This window comes from Heterocephalus glaber, unplaced genomic scaffold (assembly GCF_053883595.1).
Source record: "Heterocephalus glaber isolate CG9 unplaced genomic scaffold, H.glaber_assembly_v1.0 deba00001572, whole genome shotgun sequence".
Lineage (NCBI taxonomy): Eukaryota > Metazoa > Chordata > Mammalia > Rodentia > Bathyergidae > Heterocephalus > Heterocephalus glaber.
The window spans coordinates 12,952,599-12,974,736 of NW_028258357.1; the positions used below are offsets into that span (position 1 = coordinate 12,952,599).

Genomic DNA, 22,138 nt, shown 5'->3' on the forward strand with positions numbered 1-22,138 from the left:
ATCTGGTATTTTCTTGTGTCGCCTCCTACCATACTGGCCACTACCTCTCAGACTCTTCCTTCTCAACATCTAGCCTTGGGATTCCTTCATGCCTAATCTTCTCATCTAATCCCATTGCTTTTTTAAACATGCTGATGATTCCCAACTCTTTATGGCTATCCCAGTCCTCTTCTCTGAACTTCGGATTTGTGTATCTGTTTATTGTTGTTGTTGCTGTTGTTTTGTTTTTTGAGAACAGGTCTTACTATGCAGCCCGGGCTGGCCTTAAACTCACAGCAATCCTCCTGCCTCAGCCTCCTCAGTGCTGAGATTATAGGCTCACCTGCCTCTGTGTAACTGTTTTACATCTGTATTAGTTAATTACCTGAGGCAATTACCTTACAAACAGAAAATGGATATTGTGGTTATAGTTCTGAGATTCCAGTCCAAGACTAGGCAACCCCTTAGCTTTGGGCCTCGGGGAAGGATGACCTGTCACAGCAGGAGCACGCAGTGGAGCAACCACTTACATCACAAGCCAGGAAGCAGAAAGAAACTGAGAGACTGGGCTCCACAATCCCCTGCAATGGCCAAAGACCTCCCACTGGCTCCACCTCCTAAAGGTCCACAGCACCTCCCAATGTTACCACCCTGGGAACAGGACCTTTAACACATGGACTTCTATCCAAACAACTGTGGCATCTTAAAACATCAGCGTCTTTACATAACCAAAACTGTTCCTTCCACGCTCTTTCCCATAACAGTAAATGGCAATTTATTTCACCAGGTGCTCAAGTCCAAAAGCTTACATTTTCTTGGATTTTTCCCTCTTTCTCATCCTATAACCATGTAAACTTGTACCGTTAAGATATATACAGACTGTAACCACCGAGACTCCACCGTTAGATACCTACTCCAAGTCAGCATGCTCGCAAACTTGGATGGCTAAAAAGTGTTGTCCTGCATTCTCTCTTTTCCCTCAGCCAGAGAGTCTTCGAACATCTAATTCAGATTACATCATTTCTCAGTTCCAAAATCTACAGTGTCCCCATCTCATTCAGAATAAAAACTAAAGCATTCTTGGAGGCTGAGGCATGAGGATCACAAGTTTGAATCCAGCCTTGGTAACTCAGTGACTCAGTAAAACCCTGACTCAAAATAAAAATGAAAAAGGGCTGGTGATATAGCTCAGTGCAAAGGCCTCAGGTCCAATCCCCATGACCAGGAAGAAACACAAGAACAATAAAAAGTCCCTGAATCACTTGGCCTCTGTCTCCATCCTAATCATCTGTGCCTCCTCGTGCCCCTTCATATACTGAGCAGACTCCTGCCACCCTCTTGAACTTGCAATTCGCTGTCTAGAACACTCTTCTACATGGGATCCCCCTTCCTTTCCTTCAGATCTCTACTCAAATGTTACCTTATCAAGGAACCTTTGCCTGACCACTTAATTAGAATAACACCCTGTACCCTTGGGTAATCATCTTAGCATGCATCTCTACAAGATAGTATTTGTATATTTATGTCTCCTGACCACTACAATGTAACCTCCTTAGTTCAGGATCTGTTTATTTCTGTATTCCAGTGAATGAGCGCCTGGTACATAGTAGGTGCTCAATAAATTTGATTGGCTGAATATAGAATAACCTTACAGTAATGGTCTGAGCAAGGATATTAGCTACAGGAATGAAAAGAAATAGCATTATAAAGGAACCGCCCATATACCAGGTTGAATAGTGTCTCCCCAAAATTCAGGTCTACTCAAGATGCAACTTTAGTATAATAAGTAATAGATTTGGGCTAAAAATCCAGTTATTGGTGCAGTGCTTCTAAAACCCCCACGAATTTCCTAAGTGATGAGTGTTTTTTCAATTCACACCAAAAATCCCCTTCAATCACATCTCAGTTTATACTAATGAAATGATAACCTCAGTATGGAAGACCACGTGACTAAGCAGTGGATACTTTAAGTTCCACTCTCCTGGCCTCCAGGGAGGGGAGGGTGGCCAGAGACTGAGCTCTATAACTCTTGACCAATGAAATTCAGAGTTTGGGGAGCTTCTGTGTTGATGAACACACTGAGCTGCTGGGAGGGTGGCCCACCTGAGAGAACGTGGGACTGCCACACAGCTGCCACACCCCAAACCATTCCTTATACATCTCTTCCACTTAGCTGTTCTTGAGGTGTAGCCTTTATAATAAATGGCAGAATGTCAGTTCGGTGAGCTGACACAGCAAATTATCATATAAGGAGGGAAGGGGTCATGGAAACTAATGCATAGCCAGTTGGGTGGCTTGGACTTATGATTAGCATTTGAGGGGAGGTGGTCTTGTGGGAATAAGCTCTTAAAACTGTGAGATATAACTGTAATTCCAGGTAGAGTTTCAGGATTGAACTGCTGAACATGAAGTTGGTGTCCGGAGAATTGAAAATTGATTGTTGGTGACCTTATTTTGAAAGAGGGTCTTTGCAGATGTAATAAGATGAGCTTGACCAGACTAGGGTGGGCCCTAAATCCAATGTGAGTAGTGCCCTTATATGAGGGAAATCTGTGCACAGAGGTACAGACACAGGCAGAGGCTGGTGACAGGAGGATAAACCGAGAACACCAAGACTGCCACCAGAAGCTAGAAGACCTGCATGGAAGAGACCCTCCTCCAGAGTAGAGTGCACAGAGGGAGCAGGGCCAGGGGACACCTCGATTTGTGATTTCCAGGCTCAAGAACTGTGAGAAAAAAACTTGGTTGTTTTAACCCACACAGTTTTGGTATTCGAGTCCTAGGTATGAATAGCAACTAACTAGGTCTGGAGATGAGGCAGCTCTCTGGATGAGTGCAAGGTCTGAAGCCGGAGTGACTGAAGAATGACTTCTACTAAAGAAATGGCAAGTGCAGAGAGGAAGCTGGTTGAAAGGAGTGATTTTCACTTTCACATTAGCAGTCTAATTCAATTATAGGACAATCGAATGGATGTGTCAGTATTATAAACACCATGACATAAATGAGTAATAAAATAATTAAAAATATGGCTATAAAAACCAAACCTTTTACTGCCAAATCCAAGTAACTTCCTTCAACTACCATGTTCAATGACCATTTAGCTTTGATACTTTACTTTTCCGTTGGCTTCCATAACACTGCTCTGTAGCTTTGACCTCTATGACCACCCTCTACTGTACTGGCTCCTCTTCCCAATTCAACTTCATCCTTATATTCTTCATCATATCCAAAATTTCCTTTCATTTTATTTATCTGTGTTTTGACTTACCCATCTTGGTGCCTGTCATTCCATTTATCTAATAAGCTTTACTTAGGAGTCCAGAACATGTCTACATGGATATAGTACACCCATCATTTTTATATCTGACATGTGTTTAGTCAAACCTACTCTTTCTACTCAACTGGCATACGTTTTTCTTTCTTATTTACCATTATATTGTGTTTTTTATTTGCTTGCTTGTTTGAGACAGGGTCTTGCTATGTTGCCTAGGCTTGCTTCAAACTCCTGTATTCAAGGGACCCTCCTGCCTCAGCCTCCCGAGTGGCTGAGATTACACACATACTGTACCCAGTTATATTTCCTGTAATTTTTTCCCCTTCAGAATGCCTCTAGGAGTTATGATTTACTTTCATTCTAATACTCTAAGCCCAAATCTAGGCTTCTTACCTCATTCTATGTTTACACTATCAACTTCCTATCTGGTGGTCTCCCTGTCTCCAAGGTTTGTTTTTTTTTTCCTTTCTTTCTTTCTTTTTCTTTTCCTGTCTGGCATAGTGGCTCTTAAACTTGGGTCTTTAAGTATTTTTCAGACACTATCTTATTTCTCCAACTAGATTATACGGTCATGAAGGACAGGTAACAGTGATGGCTTCTATTTCCCCCCAGCATGTGGCATAACACTAAGCTACATAATATATTCAATAAGGCATTTTGCAACTTCAAGATTATGGTTCATCTCTTTTTTGAAAATATTCACAACAATATCTGATCAAGTTATTTCAGAAAAGTATATCTTAGAATAAAATAACAATTTGTCATTGCAAGTGCCTCAAAAGGAAAAACAACTCTTGTGCTAATTTCAAAAGCTCTCTCTTCCTACTCACACTAACCATGGGGATGGAGAGGGGGATAAAAGAAGTCATCAGTCACAGAAGGGCATCCCAACCCAGGATGCCCAGGCAAGCTCTTCAAACAAAGCAATGCAACAAACTATATTTTACATCAAAGACCCTTCCCCAAAAGCACTTACCAGAAAGGACATAAGCCTCTTCCAAGGAGCACTCACATGGCAGTGAGGCATCCTACCTAGCCTGGGGGGAAGAACTGTTCGAAGGAAAGAATTTCCATTTCTGCTCTAGGGTTTCTATTTTGTGATTGGTTTTAAGTCTTACTGCATAAGAAAGTTATGATTTTTGTCATTTAAAGAACCAGAAATGTCTGTTGTATTCTCATGAATTACATCTATGTAATCTTATAGCCAAATCATTGTACTGCAGCAGCATCTTTCAGTGCAAAAAGGTATGAGTTACTTTATAGTGACTATTCTGACACAGGAAATAAGACTCATAGGGGCATGGCTATAATAAAGAGAAAAGCAATAAAATATCTAAAATCAAAGAAAGTGGGAAATTAAACAGTAACAGTGCAGTGGAAAGAGGGCTGGAGTGAGAATAGAAAGATGTAGATTTTAGTGAAGGTTTTGATCCTTACTAGTCAAGTGATCCCGGGTGACTATACTTCAGTTTCCAAATCTATAAAAATGATTTCAATGATAAGGACCCTTCCAGTCCGAAAAATCATACATACTTGTATATTCTTTAATAATATTTCTATGTCACATACAATGTTTTTCCACTGTCACTGATTTAAAACTGTAAGCTCTTGGTGTAGTGTCCCATATGGAGCACTGGGTCATTGTTATTCACTCAAGTGAAGTTAACAATTTCCCATGACTTAAATCATAATCCATACTTTAAAAAGGGAAGTGACTATTTACTATGTTTTCTTGCATCATGTGGTAGGTACTTCATAGTAAAACATTCATCCCAGGTTACAATACTGACAAAATGTTACTTTGTAGGTTTTTAAATACCATTTCCTCCCCTCTGTCTGGTTACCTATCATTAGCTAATAATCTCTCTCACCACTGGATGTCACTTTTGCTCCAAAAGAAGTCAACCCAAACTAACCTGGATAATTAGGATCTGATCTCTAAGATACGTAACTAACATCTCAATGTAAAAGTTTATCTGTGGAAGATAAAAATCAGCTCTTATAATTTCTAGATTTCTGGTTGAAACTGGCTTCACATGCTTCTAGGCTTCAAACACAGTACAAGGAAGCATAACTAGGATCATCTACCACATGTCAAAAAAAATTCACTGAAATCCCATGGACACTCACACTTTCCAGCATTTGTATGTACAGAACGGATGAAAGAAAAGTGATCTATACAGGAAAAAAACAAATAAGTGCTTATATTTGGGCAAAAAACATTATGATTCCATACAGCAAGTGTTGTTTTTCTAATCTCAGTACTATGTTACTTTTAGCATTATGACAAGAAAAGTATCAGATGCCAGGAAAGTGGAGAAGTAGTGACTTTTAGACTATTCATGGTGTCGCTCTGTCAGTCACATTTGGCAATTATATCCAACAACATAAAATGACATCTAGGAACGGTGTCCTTAGCTTCCAAACTCAGAGTATATGCGAATGATCTAGAGTTATTTTCTCTTGTGCAAATACAAACAGTAAACATACAGATACTGAGGTACTCGTGCCTATACTTAGAAGAATCTCTCATCTCAGATCCTTTCTCCTCCTCACAACCAGTGCCCTAAGAAGGGAATTCAGCAGAGACATGGCAAATAAGACACATTCCAGCACCCCTCCCCTCATTCCAATTCTGTTGAAAAGAACTGCTGAATCACTACCACAGTGAATCACTGTTTCTGTTGCTGAGTTTGTTGAAGTTAAAAAAAAATTGTAAACCACTGACTTCAATGAATCATTTGACTACATAGTTTCCACAATGCACAGGACTGTTTCTAAGAAAATAAAGATTTGAGGTTCTAGAGAAAAGTATGCCTGCAGGGGTAAAACTTGAAAAGGACCAAGGTGGAAACTATCATGGCCGTTTCAGAAACCAGGAGAGTCTCAGGTCCTGCTGTTGGAGCAAGGAGACACTTACTCCTACATCTGAGTTGGAAACATAAGAGCCTTTTAACTACAAAAACAATATTGCAGATTTCAGGCAAAGTCGACACAGGGCTAATCATACTATGGCGTAAGTGAAGAATAAGCTAGATAAGACGTGTAGGGGTTGGCCTGGAAACTTCGAATTACTCTGAAAAATACTATTTCTGTGGATCAATGCAGGTCCACTCTAAGCAAAACTTAGAAATTGGATGGCTTGGATTTTCCCAACTTACCTCTGCAAGACTCACAGTAAAATACAATGCTTATGTATCAAATTAAATGTCACTAAAATCTTAGCTTCACTTACATATTTTATTCTCCTAAAATAGGTTCTTTACTCAATAGAAATCATCTTAATAGGAATCTCTTGCCTTTTTCTGGGCAGTTGCAGCTCGCTGTAGCTTCTCTTTAGCTTGGGTATACTTTTCTTCCCTGTCTGTGATACGTTCATGAAGCTTGTGTTTTTCTTCCAACCACTGTATCTGTTTCTCTTCCAGTGTCCTGACAAAAGAATATGTGCAAAACATGTAAGTTCATAAAAACTTGTAGTATTACAAAGATTATCACCAGTATAAGCCAACTCCCTGAATGCCTGACCATATCCTTCCTTTTCCAACGCTAGGCACGCTGCTTGGCCAAAACCTGCCAATACAACCATCACAGCTCTTCTTAGGAACCAGGCACTGTACTTAGAATATTTCACAAAAACTCTCTAAGGCAGGTATTCTCTAGTTTTTTGTTTTGTTTTGTTTTGGTTTTTTTGGTACCTGAAATTGAACTCAGGACCTTGTGGCACCACTGAGCTACATCCCCGGCCCCTAGTAAGTCTTTTTTTAAGATAAGGAAAACAAGGCTTAAAGCAGTTCATTAACTTGCATAAGGACTCAGGTCAAACATTTAATAACCTGGTTTGTCTATAACAATCAAGCTATGAAAATTTGACCTAATAAAGCTGGTTAAAAATGAAGCCTGGTATCAAGTCTTAACACGGTAGGTTTTCTGGCAAGAGTAAAATTCATATAAATGATATTTTAAGGTGATACAACAATAAAGCTATTCTTTATCATACTTTATATGATTCTCATTACCCTTACTTTGGGCAGTACAATGAGAATAACAAACTGTGACAAGAGAGATTACATGTCTAAGGTCACACAGATTTAAACTATATCAGCTGGGTTTAAAATTACATTCTACTCAAGCGTGGTGCCGCATGCCTATAATCCTATAATTTTGGGGAGGCTGAAGCAAGAGGATCAAATGGAGTTCAAGGCCAGCCTGGGCAACATTGTGAGTTCAAGGCCAGTCGGAACTACATAGTGAGACCCTAGCTCAAAAGACAAAAATATAGAATTACATTCTAACTGCTAGCCCAAATTATTTTCTTCTATATAAGCCTATGAATGACATTCAGAAACCAACAATAAATTACTTAAACTTGAAAGATAAATTAGAATTCTTAAGTTCATTCCAAAATAAAGATTTTAAGATACAAATTTCTACCGTTTTGCAAAATAAGAATACATCATTAGGCTCCTTAGATCATTAAACATATCATGGATGAACATCTTTCTTACTTCTTTTTCCTGAAATTTAACCCAATATATGAAAACTGTGAACAAGCCTTAAAAATATGAAATAACAAAAAAACCACAGGAAAAAAATTATGTGGTAAAACTTCAGAAAAACAAATATGAAAATGTTTTATATAAAATGTATAATAACATGTTTAAAAGACAAAGAAAATGCAAAACAGCACAATGTTCTACCACCACTCTCGATTCATTGATTGATTGACTGATTTAATGGTGGGGATCAATCTAAGGTCTCCTGTGTGCTAGGTAAGCACTCTGCCACTGAGCTACATCCCCAGTCCTATTCTATCATGCAGAATTTTCTAGAGAATATAAGGTCTTGAACATAACCAAAGCAACTTCCCCACCAGTTTACTATTCTGTGTGCTACTAATAAATTTCAAAGCCCCAAAACAAGTCAATTAGTTTTTCCAAAGGTAAAATTAAAAAGACTAGTTCTAATTCCAGGAAGCAAGCTTCACACTCAAACCCACCCATCCAGCAAGCCCACAGCCATGTCATTCTGCTCTCTGGCATTCAGAAGAACAGTTTTGAAGAAACATTTGGGTTTGCTCAATGAAGAAGAGTTTTTCTTTGAGCATTTTCAGAATACTTTGCTCAAGCAGAATTTTAAAGACCTTCTTCCCTATGTGTTTAAATTAAAAAGAAACAATTTAAGAGTCTATGAAGCTTATTTTATACAGATGGAAAGCACATTACCTGAGACCATTGTACACTATCAAAATGCATTTGTAACTAAACAGAAACACATTCAATGCTGGAATCATCTCTAAAACAACTGCATATTATATAGCAGAAAGAAAAAAAATATACATAAAAGAAGCGCAAACTCTACTTTTCAACTTCTAGTTGTACTTTTTCAGCTTGGCTTCTTAAATTACGGCATTCTTGCTTTAATCTCTCCACCATTTCCTTCAGCATTTGGTTTGAGTTCAGCAGTTCATTCTCAGACTGGGTCAGTGAGGTCACTTGAATCTGCAAACTACTGATTTTCTAAAAGGAGAAGAAAACAGTGAATATACAGCCACTATGCAGATGCAGTAAGTCATATAAGAAGAGGCGATAGTAAGACTCTCCCAGCCAAATTTGCTACCCAGCCAATACACACTCAAGGATGCCACTTAAATGAAATAATAAATAGTAGCAGCGAGGTCATTTCTTACTCTTAACCAGAGACTATCAATAACCATGAGGTCCTCAGTCACCGAGTCCCTTCTTTTCTTCCCAAAAAAAAGCACAGCAGAAGGGTATTGGGAGTGGGGAGTGGGTTATCAGGCAGAAAGCAAGCAGAGGAGAAAGAGAAGCCAACAATTAGCACAAGTCTATCACTCCAGCCTTCCTCTAGCCTTCTTAGAAAGAACTGATTCTACAGCCCTTCAGCTGGGAAAACAGCTGAAGAACCCTGTCCTCCCTCGCTCACAGGAGGGAGCAGCTATCTTCCAGAGGCCTGCTCTCTGAGCAGTCAGGAAGCACTGAGTGTTAAGACAGGAAGGGTCACTCTCACCTTGACTTTAAAAGGCATCCTGTACATCCAGTGTGGTCAGAAGAAAGGTGCTTTGAGAAATCTACTGGATGCTAGAGATTCCTTGGCCTCTAGAGCCATATGTCAAACCCCTTAAATGTCACTCAAGGGCTTTATCCCAATTTTCCTTCATCTGGGAGTACTTTTTCTCATAAAAGTGAAAATTATGTAGTTACAAATTAATAAGCTAGAAAGATTCACAATGTTTCTAAGTTATACCTAAATTGTCTTCATTGAGAATAGTTATATCAGCTTCCCCTACTAGCTACTTTTATCAATTAATAAACAACAAAAGTCTTTTTTTCTCTCATTCTTTTAGCCACTCTGTGAGATATTTCTGAGCAAATAGAGTCAAGAGTCACAGGTAAAAAGAACCTATCATGAGATTCAAGAGCTAAAAGTAACAAGATTCTTTACACAGTAAATTAAATCAAAGGGAAGTAATCCTACTATTTTTCTGATGGCAACAAAGCCAAATAAGATAGGACTATATGTCCACAAAGTAATTGTTAGTAAAATTGCATGTTTCAAATTTCTATTTTAGAATGAATTTCTTCATGCAGAAATGTTATTTATTTTTAACTGGAATGGAAAACATTAAATCTGTATTATAGTTGCCTGAATAAGCAAACTTCAAAGAGCCTACCACCTGTCTATATTCATAGGACACCAAGAATACTAGGTAACTTCTCTCGCAGGGAATCAAACATTACGTCCTCCTGGTTAAGACTTAGAAACCCTAACGGCACATGAAAGGCTATACAAGTCAACGCACATGCATAAACCCTAAACATGGAATCTTCTACATCATATATGGGGAAAATATACTTTCAACAAACAAAGAAAATAGAATTCAGAAAAGAACATTTTTCTATATTTTGCTCCACCTTATATAAATTTTTCCTGAACCCAAATTACTTTAAATAAAATATAAATTTCTTTCTATAAATACAACTGTTAGACACAGGGACATAGCAAGACATACTTCATTGATAAATGTAAAGTTATAAACCAATTACCCAAGTAACTTCAAACCTCACTAAAATTTCTAAATAATTTTTTTTATCTAGAATATTAAATAATCCCTTTTTTTTTTCTTGAGACAGGGTCTCACTATCCAGTTCAGGCTGGCCTTGAACTCACTATGTAGCCCACACTGGCCTTGAACTTGCAGCCAACCTCCTGCCTCAGCCTCTTGAATGCTGGGATTACAGGCCTACATCACCAAGCCTGGGCTAAATACTGTCCTTTAACTATAACTTTTAAAACTTTGTATGGGCCAAAACATATAAATATATTAATAAAAACAGAATTTACCAAAATAAGCTTACTAAATTAAAGCAGAAAGGTTGAAATATTTTATCTCTACATATCAATCTCATTCATCTACGTTATCAACTGTGGTGAGATTACTGTGTGTTAACAGTGATAAGAAAAATTCAAAATATGCAAAACATAGATTTAAAGAAGCACTTAAGAAATTAAAAACAAAATGTCTCCTAAAATCATACCTGTTTCAGATCAGAATTTTCATTTTTCTCTTTCTCTGCATTTTCAATATTCACAATTTGTTGTTCAAGTTTTAACCTAAAAACCATAACCCAACAAAATATATTACAAATCTATAGTTCATTTTTCTCTGAACTACTCAATCATTCCACTGATTGGTTTGACACCAGGCACTGTGCTATGCAAACAGATAGATCCAATCATGAGTAGAGGCTGCATTGGCATATAACTGTGACAAAACACAAATTACTTCTTTTGCAACAGGAAACTGTGAGCACTAAAAGAATGAGATATCATATCTGCCCAGGAATAGCGGACAAAACTGATGAATAAGATTTTAACAGACATAGGGTTCGTCCTGAACAACTGGCCATCAACAGAAGAGTACTGAAATGTGTTAAGGCATGGGAAAGCAGTTCAGTTTAGGAGAAGGCACCTCACTCTCATACAACTTAGCGATTTTACAATCTATAAAATGCTATCAGATGTACTGCTATTTCACTTTCACTCCTTAAAGGCTACAGATTTAAAAGAAAATTGTCTCTTGCAGGACATTATATTGTATTCTATAAAATACCTTATAAGCTTTTAATCTCTGAGATAATATTTGAAGAGGACACAATCAGCACTCTCTTCTAAAGAAATGTTACATGCTCAGCCCCAGCCCTAAAATGGACAGTATCTCCCTCCAGGAGGCTGAGGCAGGAAGACTGCAAATTCTAGTCCAGCCTAGGCAACTTAGTGACTCAGTGAGACCCTGCCTCAAAGGAGAAGTAGCTCAGTGCAAAGGATATAGGGTTCAGACCCTACTACTAGAAACACACAAACACACACACACACCATCTCTGGTGAGGAAATGGCTCATTAGATAGAGAATACTTTGTATTAATTAGGTTTGGCAGGATAGGCCCTCAACCTCCTCTGTTTGAAAATTCTTCAAACACTTAAATATAATTCACTCGATATCTGTTATTTTTATTAGCATGTCCTATATACCCAAATAGAATGTGCCTAGAGCAATGCTGTAAGTACAGGATTTCAATAACCATTTGTCGACTGGATCAGACACTAAACGTGTAAGTCGAGTAGGTAATATAACTGGGAAGAAATCTGATGGCCCATTGCTTGAGACAATGACAAACAAATGCCAGAAGCAATAGGGCTAAAGGAAGAGGGTCAGCCCTGCTCCTCCTCTGTCCCTTTGTCAGTACTAGTCACATTCTTACTTCAGGTTTCTAGATGTATTGCTAGCACCCTCTCAAACATTTTATGCATTTCTTTCATAAATGTTTATGGATATTATTAACTTGGTGCTTTTAGGTTACTGAATCAATAAAGATTCATTTCTACAAAATCATTAATGGTGTACACAGAAAAGAGAGCACTGTGGGTCCTAGCCTACAGCCAGAGTTAGAAAACAGGCTTGAAGTACATTCCAGCTCTAGTCAAGACTGTGAATATATAGTACTTGGATGATCAAGAAGAAACAAGACTCAAGAAAAAAGCATTCATGGCCAGACTGCTTCAGTGGAAGTCTACACTAAAGAACAAATGGTGCCCTACATACAAAAGCCGAAGCCAAAGAAAAGAATGGTAAAGAGCATCTGAGTGTCAGTAAGGCATGAAATAAGCAGTAAGAGCACCATCACGGCAGGTTACAGGGGAGGCCATAAGGCACAGCCCCATCTTCCATTCACTTTGCTGAAATGTACTGGGTTAGAATCTAAAACTGATGTCGGATTTTTAAAAGAGAAAATTAGCTCACAATTTAAGATACCACATTTAATATTTTAAGGGATAATGGGCTTTAACATAAATAAAATTAATTTTAATAGATATTACCAGGGTTTAGGAATAATGCCAATGATTTTAAATCCCAGTAACAAGAGTTCAAGAAAGGTAGATACTATTTTAAAAGACACTGTTATTGATTTAGGAATGAAAGTATCTCTCTTCTGATTAGAAGGTTTTTAATATTTAAAGTGTATCACAAGTCAAAAGAAAATAAGCTTTATATTAGAAGTACAAAATAGAGGGGGAAAGCCAACCATGGTAGGGCACACCTGTAATCCCAGCACCCTGAGAGGTGAGGCAGAAGGACCACAAGTCCAAGCCCAGCCTGGACAATTATGCAACTCAGTCAGACCCTGTCTAGTTAATAAAAATGTTTAAAAGGGCTAGGGATGTCGCTCAATGCTATGGCCATAGGTTCAAATCCCATTACTGCAAAAACCAAGTACAGTAAAAAGTGCAATTAATTTTCATTAAGAGACTAGTTAAGGTTACAGAAGAGAGATACAATTTGAACTGGATCTTGAGCACAAAGTAAGAATCTGAGCTAGAGAACAATATACAGAAGGTGAAGAAGAGGGTAAGTGATGAAATAAGACCCTGCAGGTAACAGAGGAAATGGCGTGAAAGCACAGTTCACTTTGGAAGTAAATGGGGAATGTTTTCACTGTAATAGGAAGTCAAAATAAAAAGGGATTAGGATACAGAAATTCTAAGATAGCAAGAATGTGAAAGAACTCATATCCAATAGCTTTTCCTCATGTATAAGTGAAAACACAGATGCGCAGCAGACTGTTTCTAAGCTGAAAAGGGGGCAAGGGAGCCAGGATAACAGATTGAAAGAAAAAGAGAAGTACAAGGACTACCAGTTTCAGTATCTTCAATGAGGGGAGTGGTAAGAGCAAATGGAGATATTTAGGAGATATTTAAAATGAATGGTTGTAGGAGATAATAAGGCCCAGGATGTAGAATAAAGAGTACCACTGTTTGAATACGATAAACTAAAAGGCAAAAGGTGTTGAACTGTTCAACAATACGCAGGTGTAGTCACTTTAAAATGATGGCTAGTGGGGCCGGGGATTTAGCTCAGTGGTTCTGGAGCCTGCCTCGAAAGCCCAAGGACCTGAGTTCGATCCCCGGTAGAAAAAATAAATAAATAAAATGATGTCTAGGGATAGAAAATACAGAAAAGTGGAGCCACGTATCAAAGACCTCAGTGACTGTTAAAGAACATCTGGTATATCAGTAACTGGCAAAGAAAAAAGATGGGGATAAACTAGATGCAACAAATATCAAAGGAAAAATCATTTTAACTGAGGTAGTGAAGCAATGGTTCAACAGCAAAAGTAGCATTTACAAATGTGGATTTCCCTTGTTGGTCCCTTGTCATAAGAGAAAGAAAAACAAGATAATTTCCACCTAAGAGAGTTGCCAGGTTAGAAGTATGAAAAATCTTGCAAAACATTTCTTGGTAACAGAATAGAGATTTCAAAGCAGAAACTGTTTTTAAAAGGAGAATTTTAATAGATAGTGAAGAAAAATCAGAAAGTGAAGGATGAGTAAGTTGGGGGAAAAGAAACTATAAATAAGTACTTTATACTCTAAAAGTAATTTTAGCAGTAGAAATACAAGGTAGGATGGAGGGCCAGGGTACAACAGAGAGCACAGCAGGTAAAAATGTGAATGGTAATTGTGCAATAACACTAAGATGGAGCTGTTTCAAAGTATAATGCAGGCAACTGTGATGCCCACGTCATGGCGCACACTCACATGTGCTACTGCAACATTCAACAGATATTTACTGAGTGCCTATGAATGCTGAGCCCAGTTCTAAGTGTTACAGATACATTGAAAAATTAATGGTTCAACAGTGCTGTAGGATAGAGCTTTCTTTGAGGATGGAAATGTTTTATAAGCTGCATCTTCCAACATGATCGACACTAGCTATGGGTTGCTATTGCACAGTTGAAATGTAGCTAGTATGACTGAGCAACTGACTTTCCAATTCTTTTTTTTTTTTGGTACCAGGGATAGAACTTGGGTCCTTCTGCTTTCAAGGCAGGTGGCGGAACCACTGAGCTAAATCCCCAGCCCTGACTTTCCAATTCTTAAAATTTCAATTATTTAAATTTAGATTTAAATTGCTCTATGTGACTAGTGTTACCGTACTGGGCAGTGAAGGCTCTTGCCTTCATTTGATGTTGGTGTGCATTATCAATGTAATGTGGCAAGCAAGAGAAGTTGTGGTTCAGATTTTTCTACCGTCACAGATTCCTAGAACAAGTCTCTGGAGAATGGGAGGGGCCTTCTTATACCAACCTTCTGAAACCAAGTTTCCTGCTTACAAGCACTGAAAATGGACTCTGGTCATTATTAACAAAAGGGACTTTCTTGTAAGGATATAAGAATCCACTGAACCAAAGGGGAATTAGAGAACCAGAGCCAGGGTTTAATAATTGACAGGAATCATAGGTAAAGACACACAACAAGAACCACTAGGTCTTTCCAGTGCTACCACATGATTGCCACAACCACTGCTCACTTTGCAGTTCAAATTGTGACCGAGAACGTGTCCAAATGGCTATAGTGTCCTGTTTCCACAACAGATAATTCTTCTGAAGATTAGGCATAAATAGAAAAAAAGCATATATTAAATGATAATTATATGGTTTTAAAAGGCAAATATTCACTATAAACAAAAAATCCAAACTAATAAAATAAAAATGTCAAAATGTTAATTAAAAATCTTAAGAAAAAAATTAGAAAGCCCTAATTGGAAAACAGAGCTCTGACTTTAAGCCATGCAAAAGACAAAATTAAGCAGCATTCACTACAGGATATCTTCAGTGGTTAAGGTCCTCTTCCCTTGGATAGTTATCATTATTATTTCCCCCAAAACACTGTCTCCCCATTCCTGATCTCACTCTTAGCCTCCTCCCTGCCACCACAGAGAAATCGGTACACAACCTGGCTGAGCCACAGCATCTCATCTCCCCTGCAACAGTGGCAGGCCCAGGGAGAGGTACGCCAATCAGATCCAAACCAGTCTCTTGACTTTTCTGTCTTTGGTCTCAACATAGAGACTTGGTGTCACAAAGAAAGCAGTAGGAAAGAAGCAGACACAGGAGACAGACAAAGAGAAGGGAGAACAGACAGGAAGACAGGAAGGAGGGAGGAAGCTACTCCATCTGAGCCACATGTGAGTTCCAGACCCAGGTTCCAAAAGAACAGCACTACTCCTAACCTTTCCACAATTTATGTCAGCCAGTAAAGTCCTTTATTTGCCTGCATTAGTTGGAGTTGAATGCTGCCATATCCAACAGTTGACTACATACTTTATTATATTTAAACTATTATAATTTTTATATGTTTTAATTTATAAGTTAGTGTCACAAATTTTAAAAACTGAATGTACAGTGGGACAGGCTTCTGAAATACAAAATATTTTCATAACCATAACTGCATTACTCTTAGCACTATGACACACTAATGGTGAAGAAACTACTGTAATGAAAAACTCTAGTATATAATTAATAATTTAGTGCACCCATCAGAGCAGTGATTAATATCTACCAGATATTATCAACTAAGATAGTACTGACTTGTAATGAAATGGATACTTTCTGCTTTATATGATTTATACTTTTCATTATTCTAGGAAGACCTTTATTCCATAGTCTTTGACCTATCACAAGCTCTAAATAAGAGAAGCTACAATTATGATTATTTTAATGATTGAGAAAAATATACCTGGTGGATGCAGTTGGATTTATACATCAGTAAATCAGAACTGTCATAGAAGAAATACTGTAACTGCAGAATATTAAAAAAATTCATGCAAATGTTGTGAATTACTCCTTTTGCTAGATTTTACAGTGGTTAATATGTCCTTTTAGAAAATAAGTTAAAGTCAATTATACATTATAAGTGAACTGGAGAAACTGAAGAGGAATCAAAGATAAATTATCAAGGTAACTAATGGAATAGAAGATGATTCATATTAATGAAAAGCCAAAGGAATGAATGCTATTTTATAGATTTTTTTTTAAAGGGTCAAGTTTATTATTGTCTTCAAGTAATGACAGAATCCCGAACAGTTTATCACTATGGCAACAAAAGCCCAAAGCAGGAAGAACAGGCTTTTAAATTCTAACATAAAAGATTCTAACTGGTCAAATTGTAGGACCATGATAGGATAAACTATTAGAGTGGGGCTCCTGGGGAGGGTAGAGATTTAAAACCTACCTGTCCTGAATAGTTAAACAATATACTCACTTAAAAACAAAGAGATGGGCAACACTGGCCCTCAAAACCCATTACAGAGTTATGATTCTAGAATTGTAGGCACTAACAATTTAAATTAATTGTTCATAAAACCTGATATAAGTAAGCATACCTCTGCCTGAAGCAGCTCTTTCCTAAGTAATGTGAATCAAGACTCTTGTCTCAAAACATAACCTACAATTTAATGAATGTGATTTTTAAAAGCCACTTGACTTTAATTTATATAATTACTAAAGTTACTAAGATTTTAAAAGCAGATATAGGGAAATTCCAGGTGCTGAAGACAAGGGCAGATGCGCTAGCTCTGTGTTATCCATATATTCTATAAAAATAATTCAAGCTAGGAAAAAAGCCATTCAAAATCATACCCTCAGCAAAATGGAATGCAGAAAATGCCCAAACCCCAAGACAACAATAAGCAAAAAGAAAGAAAATTATAGACCAAGACCTACATAAAACATTAACATCAGAATATACCACCATCTTAAACAAAGAAACAAAGAAAAGAAGCTAATATCAAGGGTTGTTTAGTCTAAAAATTAGCGTTGTTTCACTATCAGGAAATTCTTTAATATGTCACCTTAATAAATATAAGGGGAGGAAGTCATGATTATTAATGTTAAAAAAAATTTGACAATTTTCCAAACTACATGTAATAAAAACACATATGAAAATAAAAACTGGTGAATACTTTCCTAATAAAACATATATATACTTCAATCCTAAAGCTAGCCTCTTAACCAATGAAAAAACAGTACAACATTTCCATTAAGATCAGGAATAAGGCAAGAAAATCTACTATCGCTGATCCTACGTAATACTGTATTTTGGAGATACTTGCCAATTAGATAAAACAGAAGTATAGGAATTGGTGAAAAAGAAAAATGATCACTACTTATAAATAATATGCCAGTACATCTGGAAAATGCTAGGTAAATCATAATAAAATAAACACAAATAATAATTCAGTAAGTTAGCAGGTACAAAATTAACCTCTAAGAAGTGGTAGTCTTCATAAATAAACAATAATCACCTAGAAGACAAAAATGAAAGAAAAAAGCATTTACAATAGCAACGAAGACTGAATACTCAGGAATAAACTTAGCAGCTCCCCATTTGCTCCCCCAGGTGCATGGCAGGCACCTCTGTACACGTTCCAGGAGCAGTCTACACATAAGCCAGGAGCCAGGGAGGGCAAAAGGCACTCTGGGGATCTTTGCTCAGTTCACTGACTGGGGTTCTGATCCAAGAAATACAGACAGAGACAGGCAGTTGCTGTTGTCGCTCCTCCCCCACTGCTGTCCCTACACCCTCTGCCCAAGCTACTTTCAATGACTTTACAAGGCTAATGTCATCCCTCCCACCTGATCGTTTTACTTTTTTTTCCACTTCTGGGAGCAAGACATTAAAGACTAGGACCAGATTCAGAAGCAGCTGCGTATTTGTGGAAAATCAGAAAGTGGTTACACGTATCCAGGGAAAGGCAAAGGCTCAGAGGAGATCTGAGAAGACCCTGCTAACAACTCAAGCTGATCCTTGGCACAGAAGTAGCCTGCTACAATTAAAACCAACACACACACACACACACACACAAACACACACACACACACACACACACTACCCCCCACAAATCCTGGAGAAAGGGAAAATTTTGATTTCCAGAGTTACAACTTTATTAGATTCAAATATCCAGTTTTATACAAAAAAACAGGAAAGTATGGCCTATTCAAAGGAAAAACAATCAACAGAAACTACCATAAAAGGAACTACAATATTACCAGATCTAAGAGACAAGACATTAAAAGAACAGTTTTAAAGATGACTGAAGAACTGAAAGAAGTTGTAGAACTGAAGAAAATTATACAGGAACAAAAAGAAATTCTGGAGTTGAAAAATACAATACCTGAAATTATAATTTCACTAGAGAGATTCAAAGCAAATTTGAGGAGGCAGAAGAAATAATCAGTGAACATAAAGATAAGACAATGGAAATTAACAAGTTCAAGGAATAAAAGTTTTAAAAATGAAGAAAAGTAAACAGAGCCAAAGTATCTGAGACACCATCAAGAAGCCACCCAACATACACACTATAGGAGTCCAAGAAAAAAGAGAAGTAGACAGAGTTCTGAAGAAATGATAGCTGAAAACTAACCAAATTTACTGAAAGGCATGAATGTAAACATGTGAGAAACTTACTGAACTATAAGGTGAGCTCCAGAGGATCTACACTGGGACATAGCATCAATCAAATTTCTGAAAACTAAAGGCAAAGAAAGAACCTTCAAAGAAGCTAAAGAGAATCAATTTACCACGTGTAAGGAATATACAATAAGATTATCAGCAAATTTTTCATTTAGAAAAATAACTTTGGAGAAGCTGAATATGGCAATGTATACCTGCAATTCCAGCTACTTAGAAGGCTGAGGCAGGAGGACCACAAGCTAAAAGGCCATTCTGGGCAACTTAGTGATACCTTGTCTCAAAATTTTAAAAGGTACTGGGGATATACCTCAGTGGTAGAGTGCTTGCCTAACATGCATGTGCCCCTGGATTCACAAAACAAAACAACTTTGGAGGCCAGAAGGCAGTAGACAGATGTATTGCATTTAAAATATACAAAGAAATTGTCAATCAAAAATCCTGTATCTAGGGCCAGGCGCGCCTTCCTGACAAGTGCAAGGTCCTGAGTTTGATCTCCAGTACCAGAAACAAAACAAAACAAAACAAAACAAAACAAAACAAAAATCCCGTATCTGGAAAAACTGTTCTTTAAAAGTAAGAAAATTTAACATTGTACAGTAACTCAAATCCACATGAAAAAATACACAGCTCAGTAAAAACAGATGGGCAATTATAAAAGCTAATATTATTGTACCAATAATTTGTAACTACTTATTTTCTACATGACCTAAGATATTAATACATTAAAAATTAATCTAAAAACTAGTACTATTATAAATTTGTTACTCCACATTTTGTTTTCTAGAAAATAATGCATTGAAAAAATTATTAGTTTATGTTCTGAGGCACATAATACATAAAGATGTGATTTTGTGACACTAACAACAGAAAAGGGTAGATGCTAAAAAGAAAGAGTTTTTGTAAATCTTTGAAGTTAAGCTTGTATAAATTCAAACTGGAGTCTTATAAACTCAAGATGTTTCATGTAAACCCTTTGCTATCACAAGAAAAATAGCCATCAAATATACACAAAAGTAAAAAAGGTGCAAAGATTTTTCCCTACTCCCCCCTCATGCCCCCTAAAACAAGAAAAAAACTGAACACAAGACAGTAATGAAAAACAAAAAAGCTTTGATAGAAAACAAATAACAAAATGACAGCAACCTGACCTTATCATTAATTATTTTAAATGTAAACATATTAAACTTGCTAATCAACAAACCTGCAAGAGAAAAGAAACCTACCTCAACATAGTAAAGCCATGTATGAAAACCCACAGGGACTCAGCTTTTTCTCTAAGATCAGAAACAAGGGATGGAAGCTTTGCTTTACTCTAAGTACAGAAATGATTCATTTGCAAGTTCCAGAGAGAAACCAAAAACGCATCCAAATTGGAAGGATGGGAAATTACCTTTGTTCTCAGATGATGTGATCTCATGTGAAGAAAACTCCAAAGCTCACACTCTCTCTCTCTCTCTCTCACACACACACACACACACACACATACACACACACACACACTCTTAAAACTAACAGATGAATTTAACAGAGAAACTAAAGTCAACAAACAAAAATCACACACTAACAATAAGAAATCAAGAAAATAATTCCACTTACAACAGCATCAAAAAGAATAAAACATTTGGAAATTAACCAAAGAGTTGAAAGATTTGTAAACCAAAAGCTATAAAACACTGTTGAAAAAAATAAGACATAAAAAAATAAACACATTCCATATTCATGGAATAAAGATTTAATGTACTGAGATGTCCATGCTATCTAAAATGATCTACAGAATCAAGGCAAACCTTATCAAAAGTCCAACAACCATCTCACACGAATAGAAAAACCCATCTATCTTAAAATTCATATGGAATCACAAGGGAGCTGAACTGGCCAAACAATCCTGAAGTAGAAGAAATGTGAGCTAGAGGACTCACAATTTCTTATTTTAAAATTTCACTACAAAGCCACAATAATCAAAACAGTGTGGCATTGACATTAAGACACACAGACCAATCCAGTGATGTCAAACCCAAGAGCTTTTAATGGTAACAAACAGCCAGCTATGGCGTGCTTGCCATAGGTTCATACTACTAGACTAGACTCTTAACAGTGACAGCAAACCTTTCAGAGAGGAGTGCCTAACTGCAACCCCAAACTCACTTGTTTATTGCAAAGTGCCAACACTGCAATTAAACCTGAATATGGAGGTCTTAGTTTAGAAAAAAAAAACCTCATACATTAACATCCTTTGTCTTAAAATAAAAACAAATAACATGCATGTCATATGTTCACCACCGCTGGACTAGAGAGACCAGAAATAAACCCTCCCCTATATAGTCAAGTGATTTTTGACAAGGGTCTCAAGAACATTCACTGGAAAATGGGCATTCTTTTCAAAAAATCATGCTAAACGCCATGCGGGCTGAGCCCCTGGAGCATGCCGAATGGGTCACACGGTATCTGAATCCACACTGCAGAGGCACTGGGGGGCCATAAAGGCCATGGTTATAAGCTCCAGAAGATAAAGCAGAAGTGAATAACAGACAGGGCCTCATTGAGGCTCAATGAAAATTGAAGCCCACTGGGAAAATGAAGAAAGCCTCTGCAATAAAGGCACACTGGACCACTGAGGTGGTAAGTTGGTAGGATCGGCACCATAGAGACCTGGACTCGCTTCAGGGGAAGGACAGCTGGAACCTGCAGTAGAACCTTGCAGAGTTCAATCCTGCAGGAGGTCAGGGACCTCAACTTGGGCCTTGCAGCCAAAAATCAGCCTGAATCTCAGTGGACTACAGCTGGCTTGCTGAGACTAATCGACTTAGATCTGCACACTGCTGCCGATGTTGTCTACCAGGACAGCAGAGACATACCCTGAGGAAGGCTGTTTTTAAAAAATATATATATATATATATATATTTTTTTTTTTCTTTTCTTTTTCTCTCTCCCTTCTTGTTCTGCATTTCTCTCCCTCTTTGTTCCTGTTCCTATCCTATTTTGGATTATTTTTCTCTTTCCTTCTCTCAACTGTCATTCTTATAGGAAGGTGAATAGGGAAGTTTCTAGCTTCCC

The 22,138-nt window shown here is 37.4% G+C and overlaps 1 protein-coding gene across 2 annotated transcripts in view; it reads right to left on the reverse strand.

Moving 5' to 3' along the window:
- Positions 1-22,138, reverse strand: part of Cep83 (centrosomal protein 83) — a 140,644-nt gene that overhangs the window by 22,453 nt on the left and 96,053 nt on the right. For both annotated transcript variants that reach the window (XM_087192805.1, XM_021258466.2), the window contains exons 11-13: positions 10,810-10,885; positions 8,612-8,769; positions 6,553-6,682 (exon numbers count right to left, since the gene is read on the reverse strand). In XM_087192805.1, the coding sequence (XP_087048931.1) occupies positions 6,553-6,682; positions 8,612-8,769; positions 10,810-10,885 (364 nt within the window). The remainder of the gene's footprint in view (positions 1-6,552; positions 6,683-8,611; positions 8,770-10,809; positions 10,886-22,138) is intronic.